The 24,937-nt window shown below is 56.7% G+C and overlaps 1 protein-coding gene across 8 annotated transcripts in view; it reads left to right on the top strand.

Annotated features, from left to right (window-relative positions):
* Positions 1 to 1,824: 1,824 nt before the first annotated feature.
* The window catches only part of LTBP4 (latent transforming growth factor beta binding protein 4), a 28,768-nt gene continuing 5,655 nt past the window's right edge, over positions 1,825 to 24,937 (top strand). Inside the window, exons 1-26 of one of the 8 annotated variants that reach the window (XM_088800156.1) lie at positions 1,825 to 1,855; positions 5,616 to 5,674; positions 5,822 to 5,991; positions 6,504 to 6,613; positions 11,357 to 11,548; positions 11,732 to 11,979; positions 12,056 to 12,158; positions 12,550 to 12,624; positions 12,726 to 12,848; positions 13,373 to 13,537; positions 14,289 to 14,438; positions 14,567 to 14,674; positions 15,265 to 15,396; positions 15,482 to 15,607; positions 16,337 to 16,462; positions 17,008 to 17,250; positions 17,711 to 17,836; positions 17,925 to 18,044; positions 18,980 to 19,108; positions 19,328 to 19,453; positions 19,685 to 19,807; positions 20,002 to 20,133; positions 21,648 to 21,779; positions 21,859 to 21,984; positions 23,101 to 23,247; positions 24,589 to 24,855. In XM_088800156.1, coding sequence (XP_088656282.1) covers positions 1,840 to 1,855; positions 5,616 to 5,674; positions 5,822 to 5,991; positions 6,504 to 6,613; positions 11,357 to 11,548; positions 11,732 to 11,979; positions 12,056 to 12,158; positions 12,550 to 12,624; positions 12,726 to 12,848; positions 13,373 to 13,537; positions 14,289 to 14,438; positions 14,567 to 14,674; positions 15,265 to 15,396; positions 15,482 to 15,607; positions 16,337 to 16,462; positions 17,008 to 17,250; positions 17,711 to 17,836; positions 17,925 to 18,044; positions 18,980 to 19,108; positions 19,328 to 19,453; positions 19,685 to 19,807; positions 20,002 to 20,133; positions 21,648 to 21,779; positions 21,859 to 21,984; positions 23,101 to 23,247; positions 24,589 to 24,855 — 3,574 coding nt within the window. In that variant the 5' untranslated portion in view covers positions 1,825 to 1,839. Of the gene's footprint in view, positions 1,856 to 3,511; positions 3,794 to 4,915; positions 5,232 to 5,615; positions 5,675 to 5,821; positions 5,992 to 6,503; positions 6,614 to 7,756; positions 8,056 to 11,356; positions 11,549 to 11,731; positions 11,980 to 12,055; positions 12,159 to 12,549; positions 12,625 to 12,725; positions 12,849 to 13,372; positions 13,538 to 14,288; positions 14,439 to 14,566; positions 14,675 to 15,264; positions 15,397 to 15,481; positions 15,608 to 16,336; positions 16,463 to 17,007; positions 17,251 to 17,710; positions 17,837 to 17,924; positions 18,045 to 18,979; positions 19,109 to 19,327; positions 19,454 to 19,684; positions 19,808 to 20,001; positions 20,134 to 21,647; positions 21,780 to 21,858; positions 21,985 to 23,100; positions 23,248 to 24,588; positions 24,856 to 24,937 lie in introns of those variants that run through there. The other 7 variants (XM_074314301.2, XM_074314302.2, XM_088800157.1 and 4 more) reach the window with 7 other exon arrangements.

Below are 24,937 nucleotides of genomic sequence, written 5' to 3'. Positions count from 1 at the left end.
AACACCAACCTCTCTTGGTTTAAACAAAGAAAGGGAATGTATAAGTTTACACTTCAGCTTCAGGCATGGCTGGATCCAGGGGTTCAAACTCTCATCCAGATTGTCTTTCCATTTTTGGTTTTACTTTCCTCTGGGATGCATCATTCTCAGTCAGGTTTTCCCTTCTCTGTGCCAGGGTAACTCCAGGTAGCTTCTTAGCAACATTTTTTCTCTCTAGCAGCGGAGAAATCACAAGACTGATTCTCATTGGCTTGAATTGAGTCAGATAGCCATCCCTGAACCAATCACTATGGCTAATGAATGGAGGCCTTCCATTGTTCTGGGGGTCATGTGCCCTCACAACTCAGAAGGTGAGGTCAGCCCCATGTTGACAGAGTGGAGGAGGAGTTCCTAAAAGGTGAACCAGGGTTCTGTTACCACCAGCTCCGATGAACCGCTACAGGTTGGTGGAGACAGCTGTTGACTACGTAATTGCCACACCCTTAACATTTGTACCCCAAACTCGCCACTGCAAACACCTTGCCCACATTCCTGGCTGCCCCGTCATTCACCCTTTTCCTGCCCACACCAGAGGCTTTGTAGGACAGGTTCAGTTCATTCCAGCTTGACGTCCTTGGGGATTTTCCCCAAAATAATACCTGTTCGTAAGGTACCTCCTCAGGGAAGTTTTCAGCATCTTTTCCTTGGGCCAATGAAGAGGAAAGACTGTGGGCCAGAATAGGAACAAAGGATTTTACAATATGTTAATTCTAGAATCCCAGGGTTTCTTGAATGCCAGAGCTTCTGTAACATGGAGAGGAGGGCTAGAATGTTAGGGAGTAGAGAACACAGGGATATTCTAGAGTTCTAGTGGATGAACAATGTTAGGGTTCTCCCCTGCACATCAGAGAATCCAGACTGTAGAAGTTTCTTGACAAAAGACCTGGAAAGTCAATGGTTCTAGAACAGGGGCGTGGTCTAGAATGCCTATGAATAGACACCAGTAGGAATATTTTCCATGCCAGGGATTCTGGAATGCTAAGAATTATAGGACACAGAAAATCTGGATTACTAGGAAATCGAAAGCATAGGGGAATTCTGGAATGCCAACCCTTCTAGGCCATTAGAAGGTTTGTTTGCATTCCAAGAAATCCATAATGGCAGGGGGTTCTGGATTGTCAGGGAATCAAATAGGAATGGGAGCTCTAAACTGTGAGTGATTCTAAAGCATGAGTGTTCTGGAATGCCTGTGAATTTTAAACTCTGGAAATGTTTTTATGTGCCAGGACATTCAGAACACTGGGCGATGTTTGGATATTAGGAAGTCTAGAACATAGGAGAGGGTGGGGATGTCAGGGAATCTATGGGGTAATAGGGGAGAGTTTTGTAATGCTTGCAGATCTGAAATATTGAGTTTTTTCCATGCCAGGGAATCCAGAACATGTGTGTTTCTGGAATGCCAGTGATTCTAGAACAGAGAGAGAATTTCAGAAAATCTAGAGCACTGAAGAGATTTGGGTGTGTGTTTGTTCATTAATAGGAGGCATAAAACAGTGTGTGTGAGCACACACTGGGAGGAAGCTTCTGGAATGTTATGACTCTAGAACTCGGGAGGTTCTGAAGGGTTGAGATCAGATCAGTATCCAAGGAGTGACATAGAAACGACCCTGGGGAAAAGTGGCAGTGATGGGGATTGAGAGCTGGGGACTCCAAATGCTGGGGCGGGGGGGAGGGGGAGTGGGAACCGACGCCATACCCGGAAGTTGCAGTGGTGAGCCAGAGGCTGTTGCCTAGCAACGAGCATTGAAGATGCCCTGGATCCCAGGCAGAAAGGAGAAATTTCCGCAGCGCCCCCAGCAAATGCTCCAGCCACAGGGTAGGAGGTGGGGAGGGGGGCAATTGGGGCAGGGACAAGCTGTCCTGCAGGGCTATGTTAGCAGAAATGGGGCTACACAAGGACAGGGACACGGAGCACATTCATGAATGTGACAACCCACCAATGTCAGTGAGTGGGGGCAGGGGGGCTTAGTGCCGTCGTTACTGTTTCAAGGGGCTGTGTGTCCCTGAACAGTGAGTGGGCCCAGAGTTCTGGGTGTCAGTGTGTGATGGAGGCGTGGGTTGCTGTAGATAGCAGTAACGGTGTTGAGTGTGGCTATGTGAGTCAGCCCGTGTGCCTCACTGTAACGGGGGAGGGTAAAGGGGTCCCTTGCTCCCTTTTACACCTTCCATTGGAAGTACTAGCAGGAGTGGAGGATGAAGACAAAACTGAATCTGTTGCTTTTAGTCTAGGGTCAGCCCTGTGGTTTAGGCAGGTGGCCTAGTACCCTCTGTGGGCGGAGCCTGCGAATCCACTGGAGGCGGGGCTAACGCTACAGCGCTAGAAATCTTAAGAATTAAACTGCTGTGATATGGAACCTGGAAACCCCGGAGGCGGGGCAAACGTAAAAGGGGTGGGGCTTGGAGTCCTAAGTGTGGGGCCCCTCCCCAATTCTCTTCAGGAAGGAATGTGGCCTGACACTTAGAGAAGTGGGCAACTGGGGGGCAGGATCTGAAGCTCCGGGGGCGGTGCCTTTGAGGAAGAGAGGTAGGGTTTGTAATTCCAAGTAAAGAAGGGGGGGCCTTGAATTTATAATAAAGGGAAGAGTTGGGCTTGAGACCCTCTGAGGCTGTGAGCAGGGCTCGGAGCCTGGAACCGCTTAAAGGGGGTACAAGGGGCCTGAGGCCCTCCGTGGCTTGGAGCTCCTAACCGTAAAGGTCCCTAGGAAGGGAGGGGACTAGAATTCTCTAGGGAGAGAGTCTACAATTCTGGGAGTAGGAGGGGTGCTCTTGGGAACCTTTAAAGATTTTGGCGGAGAGGGGCATCTGGTATCCTTTAGAGGCGGCCAGTGGATAGGGGTTCAAGGAGGAGAGCAGAGCAGGTAGGCCTCTGGGAGCAGAGTCTGTGGGTCCAGGTGGAATCTGGGTCCTCTGAGGGGCAGAGGCTACAGCCTTCTGAGAAACAAGCTACGGCTTATTGAGCATGGAACCCCTGAAACACAGGACTTGGAGAAAGGGCCAATCCTTTGGAAATGTCCAGAGTGGGTCCGGAACCCTTAGGGAGGCCAGACTCAGAAGAAACGCTTGTCCCCAGAATCCTGAGTCTCTCACGAGAGAAGTGGAGACCTGTAGGGGCTTCCAACATTTACACCAGTCAGGGAGCAAATTCTGATCACAGAATTCTCCCACAACTGTGAACTGAGGGATGAGGCCTGCCTGTGGGAGTCTAGTTTAGGGGACCCTGCCCACAGTCTACGCATCCCTCCCAGTCGTGGGAGGGATCCCAACACCTCTATACTTAGGCCTGTCCTTCACGAGAGGGTTCACTGAGTCAGTACCAGATTCCCGATATCCCTCCACAGCACTGAGAACTCCAGGCAGGCCCCAGGGCCCCCCGCCCGACACCTGTCCCTCTAGCCCCGCCCCTGTCGCCTCCCTATTGGCTGCGCGGGCAGCGCCCCCTGATGGCACCGGGCTCTGATTGGCGAGAAGTTCGCAGCCCGCGGCTGGGATGGAGAAAATGAGTCGGCCTCGGGCGGGGTCGGGGGACCGGGCGGCGCCGAGCCGGACCCGCTGGACAGACGGTCGACCTGAAGCGGGACTCCACGCCGGACATGATGCGGCGGCCTGGCCCCAACGGCCGCCGCCCCCTCCCGCTGGTGCAGCTGGTGCTGCTGGTGCTGCTCCTCGCAGCCACCGCTTCTGCCACCAGCCACAGCCACAGCCCCCGTCCCAACCAGGCCGTCGAGGCTGCGGTGATCCCGGGCCTCCCAGCTGGGTAAGCACCGCTGTGCTCCCCTCTTTCTTGTGCCCCCTGCATCCAATAAGCCTGGTGCTTTGGGAGGCTCAGGACCAGCGGATTTAGGGGGAATCGAACCCATTTCTTCCGGGGAGGGGTGAATAAAAGAGCCAGAGCCCTGGGATTTATTAAGGCCCTCTGTTTTGTAGGGGTTAGAATCCGGGGGGAACTGAGACGGAAGGATTTCCCTCTTGTGTTTGTGATAAAGATGGATGTGGCTCCAGGGAATTCTAGGGTTTTTTCGGAGAAGGGTCCTAGTTTATATGGGGGCGGGGCTTTGAGTTCTAGGATGATAGATGGGTGGGGCCCTCGAGCTGGGATGGGGTTCCCCAAGTTTCTTGGGTGCTTAAGAAGGAAGAGTATGGGAGGTTATGAAGGGAGTTTGTGGGGGATTTGAGATGTCTTGGTTTTCTAGGGCTTGGGGTACCTGGATTAATTAAAAGGGACACTTGGGTTTTCCTAATGAGTTAAGAAGACGTGGACTTTTGGATTAATGGCGGAGGGGCTTGTGGGGAATTGTGCAGGCGGGGGGGTTGTCCCTCAGGTTTCCCGAGGGTGGGGGATACTCTAGTGTCCTAGAATTAGGGGATATCAGTCTTAAATGAGGTACCAGTGATTTCAAGTCAATAGATCCAGAATTTCCTATAGATTTGGGGGTTATAGCCACCCTTCCTGTCTACGGTGACGAGATCGAAGGAAACAGTTTGCCCAGCACCCCCAACCCCCGCCCTGCAACCCTGCGCTCCGTTACAAAGGCCCTGGGCTCTGCTCCCGCCTCGGTCTCTGCGAATGCGTTTAGTAACCCGAGCCGCGCCGGGGGCGGGGCCGGGAAGGGGTTAACCCGGAGAAAAGAGGGGAGGGATAACGGCAAGATCCGGGGTCCCGGAGGTTCACACCCGACCGGCCTCCTTCCCCACTGGGTCCCATCCGTCTGGAAAGAGTCCACGCGCCCGCTGTCCCCTTCAGAGCGTCCTGTCATTGCCCTACTCTCGAGGCCTGCACGCGCGCCCTCGTCCCTCGTCCCCCTTAGCCTGAGGATAATGGATTTGTCTAGGGGGCCCCTTGGTTGCGACGCACTTGCGTCGGAGCTGAGGACTCCTCTACCCAGAATCTGAGACCCTCTGGGCGCGGGGATTTCTCCAAGAACGACTCCTTCCTCCTGGTCAGGCGGGAAACTGAGGCCCAAAGACCAGGAGACGCTGACTCCAGGACACACGAGCATTCAAGGGCAGGAACAGGCTAGAACTCAGGCCTCTGGATTCCCAGTCCTGGGCCGTGGCTCCTTCTGTATCCCCCTCCACCTCAGCACTCTGTTGGACCCACAGTCGAAGGAGGACCTTCCTCCCCAGCCGCTGAGGCCTGTGGAAGTGACGCCACCTGTCGGCCACGCGCGTGATGACGGCTGAGTCCAGGACAGGGATGTGAGGGGAGGGCGCGGTTCTAGATTCCTAGACTATTCGGGCTGGGAAATGCGTTTAGAAATCTTTCGAGTTTTTTAAAAAATCGTTTATTAAAAATACTTTGACATGTGTTTTCCAATAATACCTTGCCGCCAAACACTTCAGAAGACAAATAAGAATCAGGTTGCTGTGACCTTCATCCTCAGAGTCTAAGCCAATTTGCCTCCCATTGTACTGATAGGGAAACTGAGGCACTGAGCGCAGTGCCTCAAATTGACCACAGGTCTGTTTAGAGTACCCTCACGCCTTATCTTGGCTTTCCCTCCCTTATCTCCATTGACCTCCTTTGGGGAGTTCTAGAGCTATAAGGGCCTGAGTGACTTCCACTTCTCTATTTATAGTGTTGCTGCTTGTCGCTGCTGTCCAGGCCGATCACACAGGAGGAGCCGCTGCTTCAGAGGTGGGTTCTAGGTGGGGTATAAGTAGGGGGTGAAACGGGGGTAGGAGCAGTAGGGCGGGGGGCCTACCTTCCCTACCCTTCATCCCAGCTGGAGGGCTGGATGCATTTGATGGAAAGAAGGACTCTGTCCCATCCTTCTCCACTTAGTCCCTGGCTGTCTCTGAAGCCTCCTGCAGGGTCCAGAGCTGCCTGTCGGAAAAGTGTGCAGGCCCTCAGCGGTGCCTGACACCAGCACTCCCATCGCTGCCGCTACCGAGCCCCAGCCCCAGTCCCAGCGTGAGGAAGAGACAGGTGTCCCTTAACTGGCAGCCACTGACGTGAGTGTGCGGTCCCTACCCTACCAAATGCTCAGGAGCTCCCAGCTCCACCACCATTTCCGGCACATTTCGCTCTGCTCCCTGGGTTTCCTCCTCCAGCTTGTTTTTCTCTCTCTCTCTCAACTTGTATCTCTGTTTCTATTTCTCCTTTTCCTTCCTATCACCCTCTCTGGGACTTTAGTCTCTATCTCTGTCTCTGTCTCCAAGTCCCTCTCTCTGTATTTGTTTTTTCTATTTGTCTCTTTCTGTCTCTCATTGTTACCTGTCTCTTTTCTTCTGTGTCTCTCCTCTCTCTCTCCCTTCCTCATCTATTTCTCCCACCGTCTTTGTCTCTGTTTCTCTCTAAGCCTCTAAAGAATGCTCAAGGCCTGGTCCCGGTAGAGGGATGGGGGAGTGGGGGCGGGGGGCAGAGCCGCTACTGGAAGACCTCCTGGCTGGGAGGCCCCTTCCAGCGAGGGAGGGTTGTCAGCCTAACCGCAGTGACAGCTCCTTCTCTGCCCCCTCCCACCCAGGCTGCAGGAGGCCCGAGCCCTGCTGAGGCGACGGCGGCCCCGAGGGCCGGGGGGCCGGGCACTGTTGAGAAGGAGGCCCCCACAGCGCGCCCCTGCCGGCCAGGCCCGGGGTAAGAACATCCGCTTTTCCTCCTCCGGAGGGGTGAAGGGGGGGTTCCGGGCCAGATAAAGCTGTCTGGTTCCCACGGTCCAGCCGCCGCCTGGCCGCCCCCCATTGTAGCTCAGCACCCCACCCCAGGACGCGGCCCCCTCTAGGGACCCTGGCGTCCGGTCGCGCGAGGTGAGCCCGGGACAGGACCAGACGCCGGCCAGAGGCGCTGACCCGCGGGGGTGGGGCGGGAAGCCAGGCGTCCGGGCTCCCCGCAGCCAAAGAGGGGGGCGCTGTCCTGTCAGAGGGTGAAGCCGAACTAGCCCAGACAACAAAAGCGATTGTGCGGGTTGGCGCCTGCCCGATCACCGAATGCCCAAAATTGCGGGGCGGCTAGGGGCCAAGGGCCTCCCCCTGCTTCCCCTGCTGCAGGGCTCCTCTCGCTCCAGCTCTCGCCCCTGGGCTAGCACACCTCCCAGTCTAAACCACCCTCAAAAGTCCCCCTCCTGCTGTGGCCTTCAGCCCAGATGTGTCCCCCTCCTTCCTAAAGTCTTCCAGATGTAGGCCTCTGGCTAGATGTGAGGACCCTCGCCCACAGCCTCAATCCACTGTTTCCCCTTATGCATTCTGACTTCTCCTACCAGGTGTGGGGGGTTCTGGCCAGATGTGAGTGCATCCTCAAATGCCCCCCAGCGTTCTGCCCACCATCCAGACCCCCAATTCCTTCATGTGCCCAGGTGCACCGACCCTTCCCTCTCTCAGATGTGCCACCTGGCCGCCCAGATGTGCCATGACAGCCCCCTGTCCAGATGAAGCCCCTTTCTCTGTTTCTAGGGCCGAAAATCAGGCCCTAGCCGCCCCAAATGCGGCCCCCACTTTTCCTTCCTCTTAATGGATTCAGCCCTGTCTGGGGGGGAAACGGCCCGCCCCCACCTGTTCACTTCCCCGCCGCTCCCCTGCGGACCTCATTCACTTGTTGGTGCTAGGTGGGGCAGAGGGGGCGCCCCCCCTCCCCCTGCGAATCTAGCGCCCAGCCTGCGCGCCTCTGGCTGCGCGCCCAGCCCCACGCGCCCCCGCGCGGCCGCTGGGGAGGGAGTGGTGGGGAGGGGAGGCCTGAGCGGGGGCGCGGCCGCCCTCCCCCGCGGGCGGGCGGGCGCGGCCGGGCCCCTCCGGCGGGCTGGGGCGGCGGCGCGGCGGAGCGCGGCGCTGCAGCCATGGCGGGCGGCGCGCGGCTGCTCTGGGTGTCGCTATTGGTGCTGCTAGCGCTGCTCGGGCCACAGCCCGGACAGGGCCAGCCGCGAGAGCGCCTCCGCGTGCGCTTCACCCCAGCTGTGTGCAGCCTGCGCTGCGTCCATGGGCCCGCCGGCCCCCGCTGTACCCCGATCTGCGCGCCCCGCAACGCCACCAGCGTGGACAGCGGCGCGCCCGGCGGGGCGGCCCCGGGGGGACCCGGCTTCCGCGCCTGTGAGTGCGGGGTGGTGGTCCCGAGGGAGGGTTTCCCAGGGGGAGGAGGAACCCCCGGGGATGGGGGAGACAGCCCTCCAGGGAGAGGGAGTTCAGAATCCCTGTGCAGCAGTGCTGGAAGATCTCTGGGTACTTAGGAAGGGAGCTTCAAATTCTTGGCTTTTGGGGTTGGGTCTTGAGAGTCCTGATCTGCAAGCAGTGGGGGTTCTTAGGGACCTGTGGCGTCCCACGTGAGGGGATTGGAGCCGACTTTCGTGTCTTTGAGTCAAAATTGAGAATACTAGAATTGAGGGCCATGGGAGCTTGAGGAAAGGGGGCCTGAGACTGAGTAAGGGGTCCCTGGAGACTAAGGGGGAGTTTCAGGGCCCAGTTTCTGCATCCATAGGTGGGAGGGATTAGGAAAGTTCAGGATGGGAGTGCCTGTGAGGAGGGTGATAGGGGTGAGAAAAGTGGGTCCAGAGAACTGAGCGGGGAAAGTGTTCATAGAAGGAAGGTTTCTGCAGGACCCTGAGTGGCAAGGGTCACACGTGGGAGAGAAATCCATATCGGAGGCCATGGGGCGGGTCGCCCCCTGGGGGCAGAGGGGACAAGAGGAGGGTGCGCATCAAGCACCAGTGAAGATTGGGAGCCCCCCAAGGGGATTCAGGTGAGGTGGGGAGATCGGGCCACCTGTTAGCCCCAGGGTGTGGGGGTGGGCGGGCTCTTGGGGTCGGGGCCTACCTGCTCCCAACTCCAGAGGCCCTCTGGAGTGGGGAGTGGGGGCCCCTGGCGCCGAGAACTCACCCAGCCTGGCCCCCAGCCAACCCAGCCCTGGCGGCGTGAGCTCATCTCCCGCCCGAGCCCCCGCCTGCTGCCACTCCCTCTCTCCTCCCCTTTCTCCCTCCTTCCTTCACTCCCTCCCGACCCAGCCCCAACGCGCCCGTGCCAGGCGTCGTGCCCAGGCGGGTGCCAAACCCCTGGAGGCACAAGGAGGGGCATGTGAAGGGGGACTGACCTCGGCAGGACCCCGATGTCCTCAGCTCCTCACTCCTCCAGGGGCGTGAGGAATGGAGTTGGCCATACCTATCTAGCGGCTTGCCTAGTAGTGGGAGCCCTCAGGGAGCTGGGCAGGGGTCGGTCCTGCATTCAGGCCAAGAGAAGGGAGATAAATGCCCTGGGAGGCTGGGCAATGTCCCCCAGACCTAGCTGGATTACCACCACCCCCAGCAGAGACATTTCCTATTTTGGAATCTTGATTACTACTTAAGCTTCTCCTGGGCCTGCCACTCAATTAAAGACCCCTATTAGAGCACCCTGGAGTCCTGGCCTGGTTCCCCTAACTAGGGGAGCCAAGAGTCTCTGCCCTCAGACCCTAAGCCACCTCCCTACTCCCATCAACAGACTCCAGAGAACAGCCCCTCCAGTGAAGTTCCCTCCCTCCCATTCTTCTGATGTAATCTCCCCAAACTGTGCCCCTCACCAGAGAATTCTGTAGTGTTGTCCCTCAGCTCTTCCCCCTCACTCCCCAGAGAAGCCCCAGATTAAAAACCCTATACACTGATAACTCCACTCCCTAGCTGAATTCTTTTCCCACAAAAGACCATTTTCTTCTATTTCCAACCAAGTCCCACCAGAGATTCCTAATTCTTGTCTTTCCAAATCCTGGTCTTCCAGCTGACCCCCTCCCCAGGAACTTCTGATCCATCCATCTTTAGAGCACCCCAGAGTTGGTCTTGATCAGATGATTCCTCCAAGAGGACTCCAGACACTGTGCTCCCCCAGGCAGCCATTGATCCAAAGACTTGGGCACCTAATCCCTTAGATGGAAGGGGAAGGGTGATTCCACAGTATTTTAATCATCCCAGATAATTGAGGCTGTCGTTTACTTGCTGATAACTCCCAGGAATTCCACTTCTCTGTCTAAGCCTGTGAGGAGGGAGGTTGGGGTAAGGTTCTCAGCACCCTCAAACTGGCCATCCCCTAGAAGGCCCTAGAGTCCTGTTTTCTAGATAACTCTTCCCAGAAGGACTTAATGTACTCCTTTTGTTGAATGGGTGCCTCAGTTTCCTCTGAGCTAGGCTCCCTTTGCATTCCAGAAACCTTCAGCTGTCTTTAAACCCCAGAGCAATGGCCTCTAGCTGATTTCTTCCCAAGAGTCCAGTTTCTTTACCTTTCTAAATTTGAGAAGGCTCTCTCTATGCTTGCCTCTCTCCAGTGTGTGGTTCACAATACCACACACGCCTTCCTGAACAGCCCCGGCTGCCTGCCCCCTCCCTTCCCTCGGCACAGCTGTCTCCAGCTGTTCTCGGCCTCTCCGGGGGAGAAAGGGAGGGGGTGCCCTAGCAGGATAGTCCAGCCTTCTTTGGCTCAGCGGGCCTGGGGCTCCCCAAGGATCCGGAATGCGGAGCCACCGCCCTACCCCCGCCGCACCCCTCTCTTTGTTTACCCCGCCGCACAGCTGGCAGTGCCCCGCCCAGAGGTGGCCTGGGGCCCAGCGAGGGCGCGCAGAAAGGGGGAGAGGAGGCGCGTTCCCGCTGGTGGCCCCACTCCGGGGCTACTGGAGGCGGGAAGGCAGAGCTAGAACTCTGGAGCCGGTGCCAAACGGGAGATGGGCGGAGATAAAGCGCGGTGGGCGGAGCTGGGACGCCCAGATCACGGAGAGGTGGAGTGAGAGGGGAGGAAACGAGTGAGCTCGGGCAAACCAGAATGAGGAAAGGAGGCGGGGTGGGGCTAAGGGCAGCGGGTTAGACGCCTAGACAGGCGGAGTTCAGTATCCAGCGTGTAGAAGGTGATGTGGGCGGGACAGCAAAGGGGGCGTGGTGCCAGGGAGAGACCAAAATGTGGTTTTAGTCAATGCAAGGGACTAGCTGGGTCTGCGGGGCTGGAACTGTAAAAGTCGTAGCCGGAGGATGAGATGGGCGGGGCTAAATCGCTTAAGGAAAGCTAGGGTGGGCGGGGCTGGACCAGTGGGCGGGGATAGCACTGTGTGGGCGGGGCTGGTACACCAAGGACTCGGCCAGAAAGTGGGACTCCAGAGGGAGGGCGGGGTGACATGAAAGTGAATGAGAAGCCGGAGGACATGGCGAACCGACCCAGTGGGCAGAGAGCTATTCCACTGAGGTCTGGACGACTAGACCCAGCCAATGCAGGTGGCCAAGGATTGGTGGGGGTGGCACAACACAGCCCAAGACAGAGCGTCTTAGAACTGAGTGATACTTTTGAGGGTGTAGTAATATTAGAGACTGAGCTAGTTCGTGTACGGTGGCTCCAGAATGCCTGCCAGGAGTGTTGCTGACCCTGAGGGTCCTCGCTTTCCCCCCAGTCCTGTGTCCCTTGATCTGTCACAACGGCGGTGTGTGCGTGAAGCCTGACCGCTGCCTCTGTCCTCCGGACTTCGCTGGCAAATTCTGCCAGTTACATTCTTCGGGCGCCCGGCCCCCGGCGCCGGCCATGCAAGGCCTCACCCGCTCCGTGTACACCATGCCACTGGCCAACCACCGCGACGACGAGCACGGTGAGGACAGTGCGGCCGGGGTCCCCTCCGACTCCTCTATCCACCACCTCGCCGTTCCTCCGACCTCCATCTTTCCTGCATTCCCCTGAGTACCCTTTTCCAGTGCATCCTTTACTCCATTCCTAGCCCTAACCTGTAAGGACCCGGGTAGACACCTCTTTGCCCTGCGTTGCCCCCCTCCAGGCGTGGCGTCTATGGTGAGTGTCCACGTGGAACACCCGCAAGAGGCGTCAGTGGTGGTGCACCAGGTGGAGCGTGTGTCCGGCCCTTGGGACGTGGCAGACGCCGAGGCAGTGGCGCGTGCTGAGGCGGCGGCGCGGGCGGAGGCGGCGGCGCCCTATACCGTGCTGGCACAGAATGCGCCCCGCGAGGACAGTTACTCCGACGCCTCGGGCTTCGGTTACTGCTTTCAGGAGCTGCGCAGAGGCGAAGTGAGAGGAGGGTGGTGGGGAGGGGCCCGGAGCGTGCCACCGCGCGGGGGCGCGCTCACCCAACACTTCCCCACAGTGTGCGTCCCCGCTGCCCGGGCTCCGGACGCAAGAGGTCTGCTGCAGAGGGGCTGGCGTGGCCTGGGGCGTTCACGACTGTCAGTCGTGCTCGGAGCACCTGGGTAAGCCCCAGGATATCCCCGAGGTGCTCGGAGCTGGGGAGAGGTGAAAACCCCACCGCTCGCGGTACTCTATGCACGGTTAAACTCGGTTGACCAATTAGCCACGCCTACCCCATTGTGGGGATCATTCCCAGTCTAGATCTAGCCATACCGCTCTAGGACTGCCCACTCCACTGTCTGACTTTGACTACTCTGTTGTCACTCCGCCTTTGTGCCATGGCCCCACTCATGCGTTTCTGGAACCTCCCACGTTGCCTTCTGTCAGACTGCCAACTTAAGACTGACCCTAAACTCAAACCACACCAAACACCTTTTAGTCCCTCCCTCCCCACTTTCGTCCCCGTCCATTCCATTGTTGCCACGCCTACCCACCCTTCTCCTCTCTCTACAGTGAACTCTGACCGAATGGGAGCCCCAGATGGTCCATGTCCAACTGGCTTTGAAAGGGTTAACGGGTCCTGCGAAGGTGAGCTGGGACCAGGTGGGAAGGGCGTGGCTCTAGGGCAGGGCCAGCAGGGAGTTCTTCCCTGTAGCCGCTGAGACCATCGATTGCTTGATCCCTGGCAGATGTGGATGAGTGCGCGACGGGTCGGCGCTGTCAGCACGGGGAGTGTGCGAATACGCGTGGTGGGTACACGTGCGTGTGCCCCGACGGCTTCCTGCTCGACTCGTCCCGCAGCAGCTGCATCTGTGAGCCACCAAGAGCGGGCTGAGGCTGGGTCCCATGTCTTGCCTTTTCCTCAGACCCCATCCCAGATCATCCTTGGGTCTTTAATTCCCTTAAACACCCCCAGATGCTTCCAGACTCCCAAGTACCCACGGCACTTTTATTAGATCCCTTTCAGACTTCCTGGACCTTCTTCAGCCATTTCTAAGAACTCCTCAAACCTTTGGATCCAAATCCCTTCAGATCCCCATACTTTTCTTCAGTTCCTCTCAGCCCCTGAAATCCCCTCATCTTCCTCGACCACCAGACCTTGTTTAGACCCTGAGATCCTCTCAGGTTCTCTCATTCATCCCTCAAACTCTCCTCAGGCCCCAAACCTTTCTTAGACCTCCAGACCCCTCACCTTTCTCTCAGGCCCTCACAGACCTCTCCCGAATGCACCTTGCACCCACCAAACCCTCCCTGGGAGCATTGCTCCACCTCCCAAATCCCCTAGTTCCGCTACCCTCCCAACCCCACCCTTAAGAATTTCCTCCCCCTCCCCCAGCCCAACATGTGATCTCCGAGGCCAAGGGGCCCTGCTTCCGCGTGCTCCGCGACGGTGGCTGCTCGCTGCCCATTCTACGCAACATCACCAAACAAATCTGCTGCTGTAGCCGCGTGGGCAAAGCCTGGGGTCGGGGCTGCCAGCTCTGCCCACCCTTCGGCTCAGGTGAGCGCCTCCTGCCGGGTCTACTCCTAGACTTGATGCACAAAGTGCCCACTCTAGGCCCAGCCCAAGGCCCGCCCTCAAACCCTGAGGCTCAGCCCTCAAACCAGATTGGGCTCTAGTCTTGGCCACAGGCCCCAGCATCTGGGATCTGCTACCTTCAGACTGGACTCCGCCCCAGGCCACACCCCATCCGTGGCCATACCCACTCCCTGAGACACACCACCTTGATGTCAGGCTGCGTCTCCTGAACACCACGCCAGCTTTGGCAGCTCCTCGCCCTTGAGACATGCTGCCTGCCCAACCCTGTCCCAAGGCTTTAGCCAAGCCCCCAGCTCCTGAGACAGTGCCTCAGCTGATACTCAGGCCTTGGTTCCCGCCCCAGATGCCCCTCCCTGAGACAACCCAATGGAAATCTGCCTTCTGCCTAAAACCAGACCCCACAAATAGACCTGACTGTTTCCTGGCCTGCATCCCAGTCTCTGTAGACCTAAACCAGACCCTGCCCTCAACCCCTGTTCCTGCCACCATCTCAAATAGGGAAAAATATCCTTGGTCCTACATAGCCTCTGAGATCTCTCATTCTTTGGCCAAAGTACCACCCTATCCCAGAATCTAACCCTGACATACTCCCAAGCCAAGCCCCAACCTCAGCCAAGGCCAGACCCCAGACTCCCCTGAGTATCTCTCTCTCTCATTGTCCCCTGCTCTCCTTCCATCTTTCTGCCCCTTTCCCTCTCTTTCCTGTTTCCAGAGGGTTTTCGGGAGATCTGCCCTGCTGGCCCTGGCTACCACTACTCAGCCTCTGACCTCCGCTACAACACCAGACCCTTGAGCCAGGAGCCACCCCGAGTGTCCCTCAGCCAGCCCCGTGCCCCACCCTCCACTCCTCGGTCACCCATAGGTAAGTTGGCTTCTGGAGGAGGGGGTGTTGTCCCCAAGGGGCTGCCCCAGCCCCATAGGGAAAGGAGGAGAGAGGAGCAGGGACACCCAAATCCAACTCTCCATTCAATGATACCCCTTCTTCACCAGGCTTTCTGCCCACCCATCGCCCGGAACCCCGGCCTCAGCCCCGGCCAGGTCCTGAGCTTCCCCTGCCCAGCATCCCGGCCTGGACTGGTCCTGAGGTCTCAGAATCAGGTGCAGTAGAGGGAATTGAGGGCGTTGGTGAGGGTATTACAGGTGGGGCCTTGGGGGGAGGCTCCAAGGATAGAACAAATAGGGAGGTCACAGTCCGAAGAGTTAAGGAATGGAGGGTTAGTGGTGGTTACACAAGAAGCTGGAGTTGGATAGGCTTGGGTTCAAGTTCTCTGTCAATTGGGCACGTCATTTCACCTCTCTGAGACTCAGTTTCCTCATCTGTAAAATGAGGATCATTGTGAGGATTCAATCAGCTGTCTCTAAAGTGTCTGACATATTGTAAATGCTCAGTTAATGTTAGATAAATAATTATTTTTCATGAGGACACTAAGGGGTATCTCAGGCATAGGACGGAAGAGCAAATTTTTAAAAAATGGCTACTAGGGTGGTATTATGGGGAATTCAGGCAGAAGGTCTGATGAGAACGAGCACGATAAAGGAGAGGATGATCAGAGGTGGAAGACTGGGCTTGGGGAGGGACATCCGTGAGGGTGTTTTAGGCAGAGGGTTTGAGGAGATTGTACTGGGATGAATGGGACAGAGGATTCAGAGATGGGTGACTGGACCCTGGCTGACTGGACACACCCCAGGTCCCTCCGTGGGTGTATGTCAGCGCAATCCCCAGGTCTGCGGCCCAGGACGCTGCATCCCGCGGCCCAGTGGCTACACCTGTGCGTGTGATTCCGGTTTCCGGCTCAGCCCGCAGGGCACACACTGCATTGGTGAGCCAGACAGATGGGGTGGACGGAGGCAGAGCTGGGGGGCTCTGCTTGGTCACCTCCTGACCAATCCCCTCTGTACCCTCAGACATGGACGAATGTCGCCGCGTGCCCCCGCCCTGTGCTCCCGGGCGCTGCGAAAACGCTCCAGGCAGCTTCCGTTGCGTGTGCGGCCCCGGCTTCCGAGCCGGCCCGCGGGCTACGGAGTGTCTGGGTGAGAAATCCGCCCCACCCAACTCCAGGCCTCACCCCTGCCCACCCCTGCTGTCCAGGCCGCGCCCCTGCTGTTGTTGGAGAGCAGTTCCCGTCCTCCAACGCTTCCCCAAGTCCCCTCGGCCCTACTATTGCGGCCCTGGTCCCTGATCCCGCCCCCAGGCTAGCTCCCGCTTTCCCTTCAACCCCACTGCTGCCTCTTCCAGGCCCATCTGGCCCTTCCCGTGGGGGTCAGTGCCTGCCCTACTACTGCGGGACCTTTCTCTCGGACCGTATCCCTCGCCGCCCATCCCTTGGCCCCGCCCTCTCTATATTCCAGACCCTTGACCTCGCCCCTTCCAAATGCAGGACTAGCTCACTCCCGCCCCCAGGCCCCGCCTCTGTCCTACAACTGCCCAAGCTTGTCTCCTAACCACGACCCCGATTCTCACCCTGCCACATGCCATCTCTTTGCTCGGTCCCCAAAGCTTCCCTTTCTGCCTTTGCCCTGCTCAGGCTCTGCTCAACACAAGTTGCCCCCCTCACGGTTCCCCTCTCCACCTTCTGCCCTCTCCTCTCAAGCCCCGCCTTCGCCTTAAACCTACCCACTTCGAGCCCCTCCCTACCTTCCTTGACTCCCGCCCAGCCGGGCCCAGGCCCAAGCTTGGCTCCGCCCCTCCCCACCTCCCGGCGACGTGCGAACGGGAGGGAGTGTCTGCCCCAGTTTCAGCCTCCCGGTTTGTGCCCGCAGACGTGGACGAGTGCCACCGCGTGCCCCCTCCCTGTGAGCGCGGGCGCTGTGAGAACACGCCAGGCAGCTTCTTGTGCGTGTGCCCTGCTGGGTATCAGGCTGCGCCCCGCGGAGCCGGCTGCCAGGGTGAGGGACTGGCAGGGGCATATGGGAAGGAAACGTGGGGCAGGGCAGAGCGGCAGTGATGGGAGGGGACGTGTGGGGCAGGGAGAGACAGCAATGAGGCAGAGAGGCTGATTGATAGAAGACAGAGGCCAGGTTTTGAGAACCAGACGTACAGCCTAATGGCTTTAGAGACAGAGTGACATGGGAAAGGAGAGGCCAAGTGATGGGAAACAGTACGGCTGAGTCATGGAGGATGGAGATGTCAGTAATGAGGGACAGAGTAGAAGGAGGCCTACTGGTGGGGACTAGAAAGGCAGAATTCTAGGAGGCAGACAGGCAGCTTAATAGGAATTGAAAAGATAGAGGAATGGAGGATGGAGAGTTAGAATGATGGGGGGGCAGGGTAGCAGAATGTTGGAGACAAAGAGGAAGGGTGATGGAGGATGGAGTGCAGAGTGATGGGGACAAGTTGACAGGTGGAAAGTCAAAGCGATGAAGGTCAAGAAGGCAGAATGGAGCTTGGAGGGCATAAAAAAGATGTGACACATGCCCTTTGCCCTCCACAGATGTGGACGAGTGCACCCAGAGCCCGGGTCTCTGTGGCCGAGGGGTCTGTGAGAACCTGCCCGGCTCTTTCCACTGTGTTTGCCCGGCTGGCTTCCGGGGCTCAGCGTGTGAAGAGGATGTGGATGAGTGTGCCCAGGAGCCACCACCCTGCGGACCAGGCCGTTGTGACAACACGGCAGGCTCCTATCACTGTGCCTGCCCTGCTGGCTTCCGCTCCCGAGGGCCAGGGGCCCCCTGCCAAGGTGAGGGTGCTGAGTCCAAGCACACTCCACCCCCATTTGCTGTGGGTACTGGAGAGAGGCATGATTGGGGACAGAGAGATGGGTGATGGGGCTCAGTGCAGAGGGATGGGAGGACTGAGTGGGAGGATCTGACTCCAGAGTTGTCTCCCCTTTCTCCAAATATTAAGGTGCCCTCTATTTTTCCTTCCCTTTTGGATGATAGTCTTGTGTTTGTGGGACCCTGAGGAGGGGGACAAATTGAGGCAGGAAGGCCACATACAGGAGGTGGTGTCCTGGCCTGGCAACTGGAGGGACCATTAATGTGGGAAATGGGGAAGGGAGTCTTTCCTCGTTGGAGGAAGGAGCAGTCCGGGCAAAGTCCAGGAGACTGCCTCCAGACTGGAATGCTGGGGTGGGTGGTGATGATAATGGGGATGGGTCCACGCCCCTTCCTCAGCCCCACTGATCCCCTCTGCCCCAGATGTGGACGAATGTGCCCATAGCCCCCCGCCCTGTGCCTACGGCCGGTGTGAGAACACGGAAGGCAGCTTCCAGTGTGTTTGCCCAACAGGCTTCCAACCCAACGCCGCGGGCTCTGAGTGCGAGGGTGAGGCCGGGGAAGGAGGGAGGACTTTGGATGGGTGAAGGGGGCATTGGGCCACTCCTTCAAGGCCACCCTCTCCCCTGCCCCCCAGATGTGAATGAGTGTGAGAACCACCTGGCATGCCCTGGGCAGGAGTGTGTGAACTCCCCTGGCTCCTTCCAGTGCAGGGCTTGTCCTGCTGGCTACCACCTGCACCGTGGCCGATGTACTGGTAAGACTAGGCCCTAGTTGTGACCCTGGACCTATATCATAACCTCTGACCTAGATCGTGATCCCTGTCCTGGACTAAAATCCAGACCTGGTCCATAACCTCCTGACCTGGACCTCAATCCCATTACCTGAACCATAACCCCCAGAGCCTTGACCTAGACTATGGGCCCCTGACCCAGACTGCAGTTCCTGACCTGGACCACAAACCTCGACCCTGAATGTGACTGCTTACTCTGTGACCCCTGAACCCTTATTTTTACTGTGATATTTGAACCTAGCTATGACCCCTGCTAACTTCTGACCACAACCCTGATAGCAGTTGTGACACTTGTGACCCTACCTGTCCCGATCCTGTGTGTAACCTGTGACCCCTGACTGCGACATTTAACCTAACCATAACTTCTGACCACAACCCCTGTCTCTGTGTGACCCTTGATCCAGTTTCTTTTACTGCTCCTGCCCCTACTCAGAGTCCTTTCCCTGGGACCTGATTGGGGTCATGATCCCTGGCCCTGACCCTGACTGGAGGCAGAATTCTGGACCCTGACTGTAACTCCTGACCCTAACTGGTCTCAGATCCTAGTCACTGACTCTGACCCTTTACTCAGCAGAATGTCATCCAATGATCCTGGTTTGGAATACTTGACCCTTATCCTAATTAAATTCTGATCCTGTCCCAGTCCAGAGTCCCTTCTCCTTACCCCAGGATCCTGGCACCGGGAGTTCCCAGAAACCCTGACCCACAGGACTCCCAATCTAATAATGTTCCCCAGAATCAAGGAACCCTGGTTTCCCCAACCCACTTCTGCCATTGAGCCGTCACCTCATGTCCAACCCAAGATACTTCCCACCAACTCTTCCAGACCCTCTGCCTCAAGGGGATTTGTCCCGTGAGTCCCTACACTGGACCCTTTCTGAAAACCCTGGTTCCCACAGATGTGGACGAATGCAGTTCCGGCGCCTCCTGCGGCCGGCATGGTCACTGCACTAACACGGAAGGCTCCTTCCGCTGCAGCTGTGCGCCAGGCTACCGGGTGCCGCCTGGCCAGCCCGGGCCCTGCGCAGGTGAGCAGAGTGGGGCAAGGCCCAGGGAGACTGGGAGTGTGTTCTGGGTTTCCGGGTGAAGCCTGCTGGGGAGGTGAAGCTGGACTGAGGGGCTGTGGGAGGAGCTTAGAAACCGGCCATCTAGAGAGAGGCTTGGGGACAGGATTGCCGCTTTGTGGGCGGGGCTTGGGCCACGGGGGCGTGTTCGGTGACCCCAGCACTATCTCTCGCGTGCTCTAGACGTGAACGAGTGCCTAGAGGGCGATTTTTGCTTCCCCCACGGCGAGTGCCTCAATACCGACGGCTCCTTTGCCTGTACTTGTGCCCCCGGCTACCGGTCTGGACCCCGCGGAGCCTCTTGCCTCGGTCGGTTCTCAGGCTGGACACGGATCCGGGGGAAGAGGAGGGGCGGAGTCTGGATAGCTTGCAGTGATTGGAAAGGAAGGGGCCTAAATCCGTCGGAGGGGTGGGGCTTGCAATGGAGGGAGATGGTAAAGGCCTTGAAGCCAGAAGGGCGGGAAAAGAGCAGTGGAGGGGCGTGGCCTGGGAGGTTAAGCAAAGGAGGAGGTGGGCCCGATTTCCAACGTTGTCCCTCAGACGTGGACGAGTGCAGCGAGGAGGACCTCTGCCAGAGCGGCATCTGTACCAACACTGACGGTTCCTTCGAGTGCGTCTGCCCTCCGGGACACCGTGCCGGTCCAGACCTCGCCTCCTGCCTGGGTGAGAGGCGCCGCTGCGGCCTCATAACTTCCCTCCCTCTGCCTCCCGTCTACTTTCTCTCTTACCTTCTTGTCTGCGTCCCCCGCCTCCCTCTCCTGACCCTCCTCTGACCTCCTTGACTCCCTCACCTTTTCTCCTTTGCTTCCCTGCCCCTCCTGTTTCCCCCATCTGACCTGCCCTGCCTCACCCCTCAGACGTGGATGAATGTCGTGAGCGGGGCCCAGCCCTGTGCGGAAACCAGCGTTGTGAGAATTCTCCCGGCTCCTACCGTTGTGTCCATGACTGCGAACCTGGCTACCACGCGGGTCCTGAGGGCACCTGTGACGGTGAGACTACTGCCCCCACACACACACCCTGTGATGAGTTGCAAGAGTTGGTTCCCTCACGGACTTGGGGGGAGGGAAAGGGACCCCAACCAATGCACTTAACTCCCCGTCTCAACTCCAGAAATAAGCCACCAGTGTGTCCTTGTATTTTCTTGTGGTGGTCAGGTGAAAGGATGGGGGAACATCTCTCCTATCAGGAACCAAGCCAAGCCTCGCTTCCAGAAGCAGCCCAAGCCCCCTTTGCCGGTTGAGCACAGTTCACATTTTGGGTCCTACCCCAGTATGACATTTTCTAACTGTTAGCCTCCCTCCCCGTTTCCAATCTGATTAAAACTACCTGTTTCTCCCCCTTCAGGCCCCTTCTCTTTGGACCTACCCTTTTCCCACCTTCCATCACTCACTACTTCCCGCTGTCCCTCCAAAGAGGCCCAACCCTGGCTGTCCTGGAACCCATCCTTTCCCAATGCAAAAGGTTTTTCCAAGCACTCTTAAGCTCCACCCTCTTTCCTCAGACTTCTCCAGAACTTGGGAACTACAGGCCCACAACTTTCAGTCTCTGCTGCATCTTCACACCACCCCTTGCCTATTCTTCTCATTCTCCATGCGTTCCCACCCCTCACCTCCCAGCCCCTCTGTCTCACTCCCCCAGCAAGTTCACGCAGGGCCCTGGTCAAGAGAGGAGGCTAGGACTAATCTATTATTTTGGATGGAGTATGGGTCAGCATTTTGTGGACTAAATGAAATGACTGTGGGCTGCCTTTGCCTCTCTGGTTGCCAGACCTCTGACTCATGGTAGCCTAGTATCAGGGGCTCTCATTTGCTAATTCCTCAAGAATGCACTAAGCACCTGCTATGTGTCAGACACTGTGGGCACAACAGGCGATGAGTCAAACAAAATTCCTGTCCTCTTGGAGCTAACATTCTGGGGGTAGGGAGGTAGGATGAGGAGAGACAATAAATATAATTAAATTGATTCAAGATTCATTCAGCCAACAATTTGGGGGCACCTGGTGTGTGTCAGGCAGTTTATGCTCTGGAGATACACTGGGGAACAAAGACATAAGTGCAATTCCCTGTGCTTGTGGAGTTTGATTTCTAGAAAGGTGACAGTTGGCATACCAATAAATACGTAGACATAATATCAAGTTTGAGGAAGAAAATATAACAAAATAAATGGACAGAGATGACAGGGCAGTGGGGGGAAGGGCACTAGGAGGGCTGACCAACACTTGAGTGAAGTGAGGGAGGAAACCAAGCAGATAGCTGAGGGAAGAGATCCCTGACAGGGAACCGCAAGTACAAAGGCCTTGAGGTGGGACCATGTTTGGGCTACTTGAGAAATGGCAATGAGGCCTTAAGAGCTATCACCATTCTTAATATTTACAAGCCCAGACTTCTAAAATACCAGAGTCATAGAGACTTCTCAGTCATGGAACTGGAAGCGGCCTTGGGAACTTGTGAATCCAGGCCTGTGATTCCCCTGTCTTTCCTTCACCCTGTCCCTACTCTTACAGATGTGGATGAGTGCCAAGAATATGGCCCAGCAATTTGTGGAGCCCAGCGCTGTGAGAACACCCCTGGCTCCTACCGCTGCACACCGGCCTGTGACCCTGGCTACCAGCCCACGCTGGGGGGCGGATGCCAGGGTGGGTGTCCATCGGGCAGTAGGTGATCTGTGGAGGGGATAGAAGGTCCAGCAATGGCCTGACTGTCTGCTGATTACAGATGTGGACGAATGCCGGAACCGGTCCTTCTGCGGGGCCCATGCCATGTGCCAGAACCTGCCTGGCTCCTTCCAGTGCCTCTGTGACCAGGGCTACGAGGGGGCGCGGGACGGGCGTCACTGCGTGGGTACGGGGCTCCAAGGGGTGGGTGGGGACAGAGGGTGGGGAAGAGGTTGGTCAGGCCCTGCTCCTCTCCATAGATCTGAACAATATGAACTTTGGGGGTATGGAATTTAGACCTTGGAATATAAGATCATCTTCATGTCAATCAGGAAATCCTCTTCATTCAGATTTTATTTTGGGATGCTTAAAAAATTCATGCATAAAGCACGTAAAATGCACTGATCTTAAGTGCACATAAAATTTATTTTTCCCTAACATTTTTTGAGGACATTTTCTAAACATAGAGCAAATTCAAAGACCTGTGGAATGAACATCTGCTCACCAATGACCTATATTCTGTTATTATCATTTTATACTTGTTTCCTCATAAATCTATCCATGAATCCATATAACTTTTTTGGATAGATTTAAAATTGAATTGCAGGCATCAGTACACTACCCCCTAAATTTTTCAGTATGCATATTATTAACCAGAGTTCAATATGTGTTTATAGTTATTTTCATTTGCAGTTCATTTTACATACAGTGAAATACATGAATCTTAATTATACATTCTCTAAATTTTGACAGATGCCAACACAACAGGCTTTATTTCTTTAAAACCATCAAGTCCTGGGATATATTTGAACTGCAGGCACACTTGGATCCAGGAATTGTAACAAGGCTACTCTTTCTCTTAGTTCTGCTTTTCTCTATTGCATTTGTTTTCAGGCAGACTCTCTTTTCACAATGACAATAGTGGCCCTAGCACCTCTGGTTAACATCCTCATCTTGACAGCCCTAACTACAGAGGGAGGTTCTTTCTCAATATTTCCAGCCAAAGTCCCAGGACTTGCTTTGATTGGCCCAGCTTGTTCACTGAACCAGAGAAATCAGCAATCTGGTTGGCCATGCCTAGGACTTGTGCCCACCCCTCAGAGTAGATATAGCTCTGTTCAAAACACATGGGTTAAAAATGGAGGAGCAGAGGGCTCCCAAGGGAAATTCCAGGTTTGTCACCAGATGATAAGTGGGTCTGAGCCATTAAAAATACCCATTATATTTGAAAGCTCAGACTTTTAGACCTTTGGAATCGGAGAAGTTTACCACTATTGACTCCCCTGTTGTCTCCTGCTCACAGATGTGAATGAATGTGAAACACTGCAGGGTGTGTGTGGCGCTGCCCTGTGTGAGAATGTAGAAGGCTCCTTCCTGTGTGTCTGCCCTACCAGCCCCGAGGAGTTTGACCCCATGACTGGACGCTGTGTTCCCCCGAGGACTTCTGCTGGTGAGACTGATGTCAGTGTCTATTTAACTGATGGTTGATGCCCCACAGAAAAATAATGTGGTCTACCATTCCTGATGTGGACGGCTATCATCAGTTAAATGCCATTGTTTTAAACAAGAAGAAACTTCAGAACACATGGGTTATCCTGGGTACTGGGACTCAGTGTGCAGAAGAAGTAGATCCTGGCCCTGCCTGACTTTACCAGATTCCTTTATTCAACAGACATTCACAGGTCATCCACTGTGTTCAGGCCCTATTCTGGGCACTGGGGACACAGTAGTGACCAGGGAAGACCACTCTGCCTTGAAGGGGCTTATAATCCAGTGGGAGCAGACAGAGATATCACCAGACGGAGACACCCCAGAGAAATCAGGGCTGGGATAGAGGAAGCACAGGCCAGAGGGAGTGAGCCTGACATGGAGAAAGGCTACCGGGTTGGAGGACTCCAGAGCAGGCAGGTGTCTGCCCCAGCCTGAGAGAGGGAGGACTTCCTGTAGGAGGGGATGTCTGACCTGAGAGCAGTAGGATGAGTAGAAATGAGCCAGACCAAGTGGGTGAGGGAAGAGATTTGGGTAGAGAACAAGGGCAAAGACAAAGGCCTGGCAAGGCAATAGAGGGTCTGGCATATTGGAGGAACTGAAATAAGTTCCAGGTGGCAGACTTTACAGAGCAAGGGAAAGGGCGGGGAGAGATGAGGCTGCAGGAGGAGCCCAGCGCCAGGTCACACTGACTCACCATGCTCAGGAGACTGGACTTGCCTGGCACCATGGAAGGGTTTTGAGCAGGAGGTGGTTTAATCAGACTTTGAATCTTCCTCTGGCTGCCATTGGAGGGGGTGACCCTGGGTGCTGGGAGACTAGGCAGCAGGCTGGGGCAGGGACTGGGCAGAGAGGACAGGGCTAGACCAAGGTGGGGGCCATGGGTGGGGAGGGGAGGACAGGTGGGAGAAACACTCATGAGGTCAAGTGGACAGACTGTGGGGCTGCCAGGGTTGGGGGGAGGTGCCCTGGCCCAAGCCTAGGTTTGGGGATGAAGACTCTGAGGCCTGTTTGGGACACATTGAATGTGAGGACTCAGGGACGCATCTAGGAGGCCAGGGAAATTTCCTCTCCTCCTACCTAAACTGCAGTTACGATAATGAGCCAGCCACCTCGGACAGTGTGAGGTAGGGAGGCAAGAGGTACAGAAATGACAGCGGGTGAGACTGGGAGAAAGGGGCAATGACAGAGTGGAATCTTGTTCTGCCTAATGGCTGAGAGCCCTCTGGGCCTCTGTTTCCCCATTTATAACATGGGGACTGGAGGCTCAGCCCACACTGGCTAAAGCCCCTTGTCTTCTCAGGCACATTCCCAGCCTCTCAGCCTCAGGCACCCGCCAGCCCAGGTCTGCCAGCCAGGCCACCCCCACCACCCCCAGCCCGCCGGCCTAGCCCACCTAGGCAGGTCCCTGTGGGCAGTGGGCGCCGGGAGTGCTACTTTGACACAGCGGCTCCGGATGCATGTGACAACATCCTAGCACGGAATGTGACCTGGCAGGAGTGCTGCTGCACTGTGGGTGAGGGCTGGGGCAGCGGCTGCCGCATCCAGCAGTGTCCGAGCACCGAGACAGGTGGGCATGGGCTGCTGGGTGGACACAGGGCTGAGGGTTTGGGTAGAAATATGTGGGCATGGGTCTGGGACAGGGGACACAT

The sequence above is a fragment of the Rhinolophus sinicus genome, chromosome 8, assembly GCF_057876585.1.
Source record: "Rhinolophus sinicus isolate RSI-liver-muscle chromosome 8, RSI-T2T, whole genome shotgun sequence".
Classification (NCBI taxonomy): domain Eukaryota; kingdom Metazoa; phylum Chordata; class Mammalia; order Chiroptera; family Rhinolophidae; genus Rhinolophus; species Rhinolophus sinicus.
This window is presented reverse-complemented; position numbering and strand designations above follow the sequence as displayed.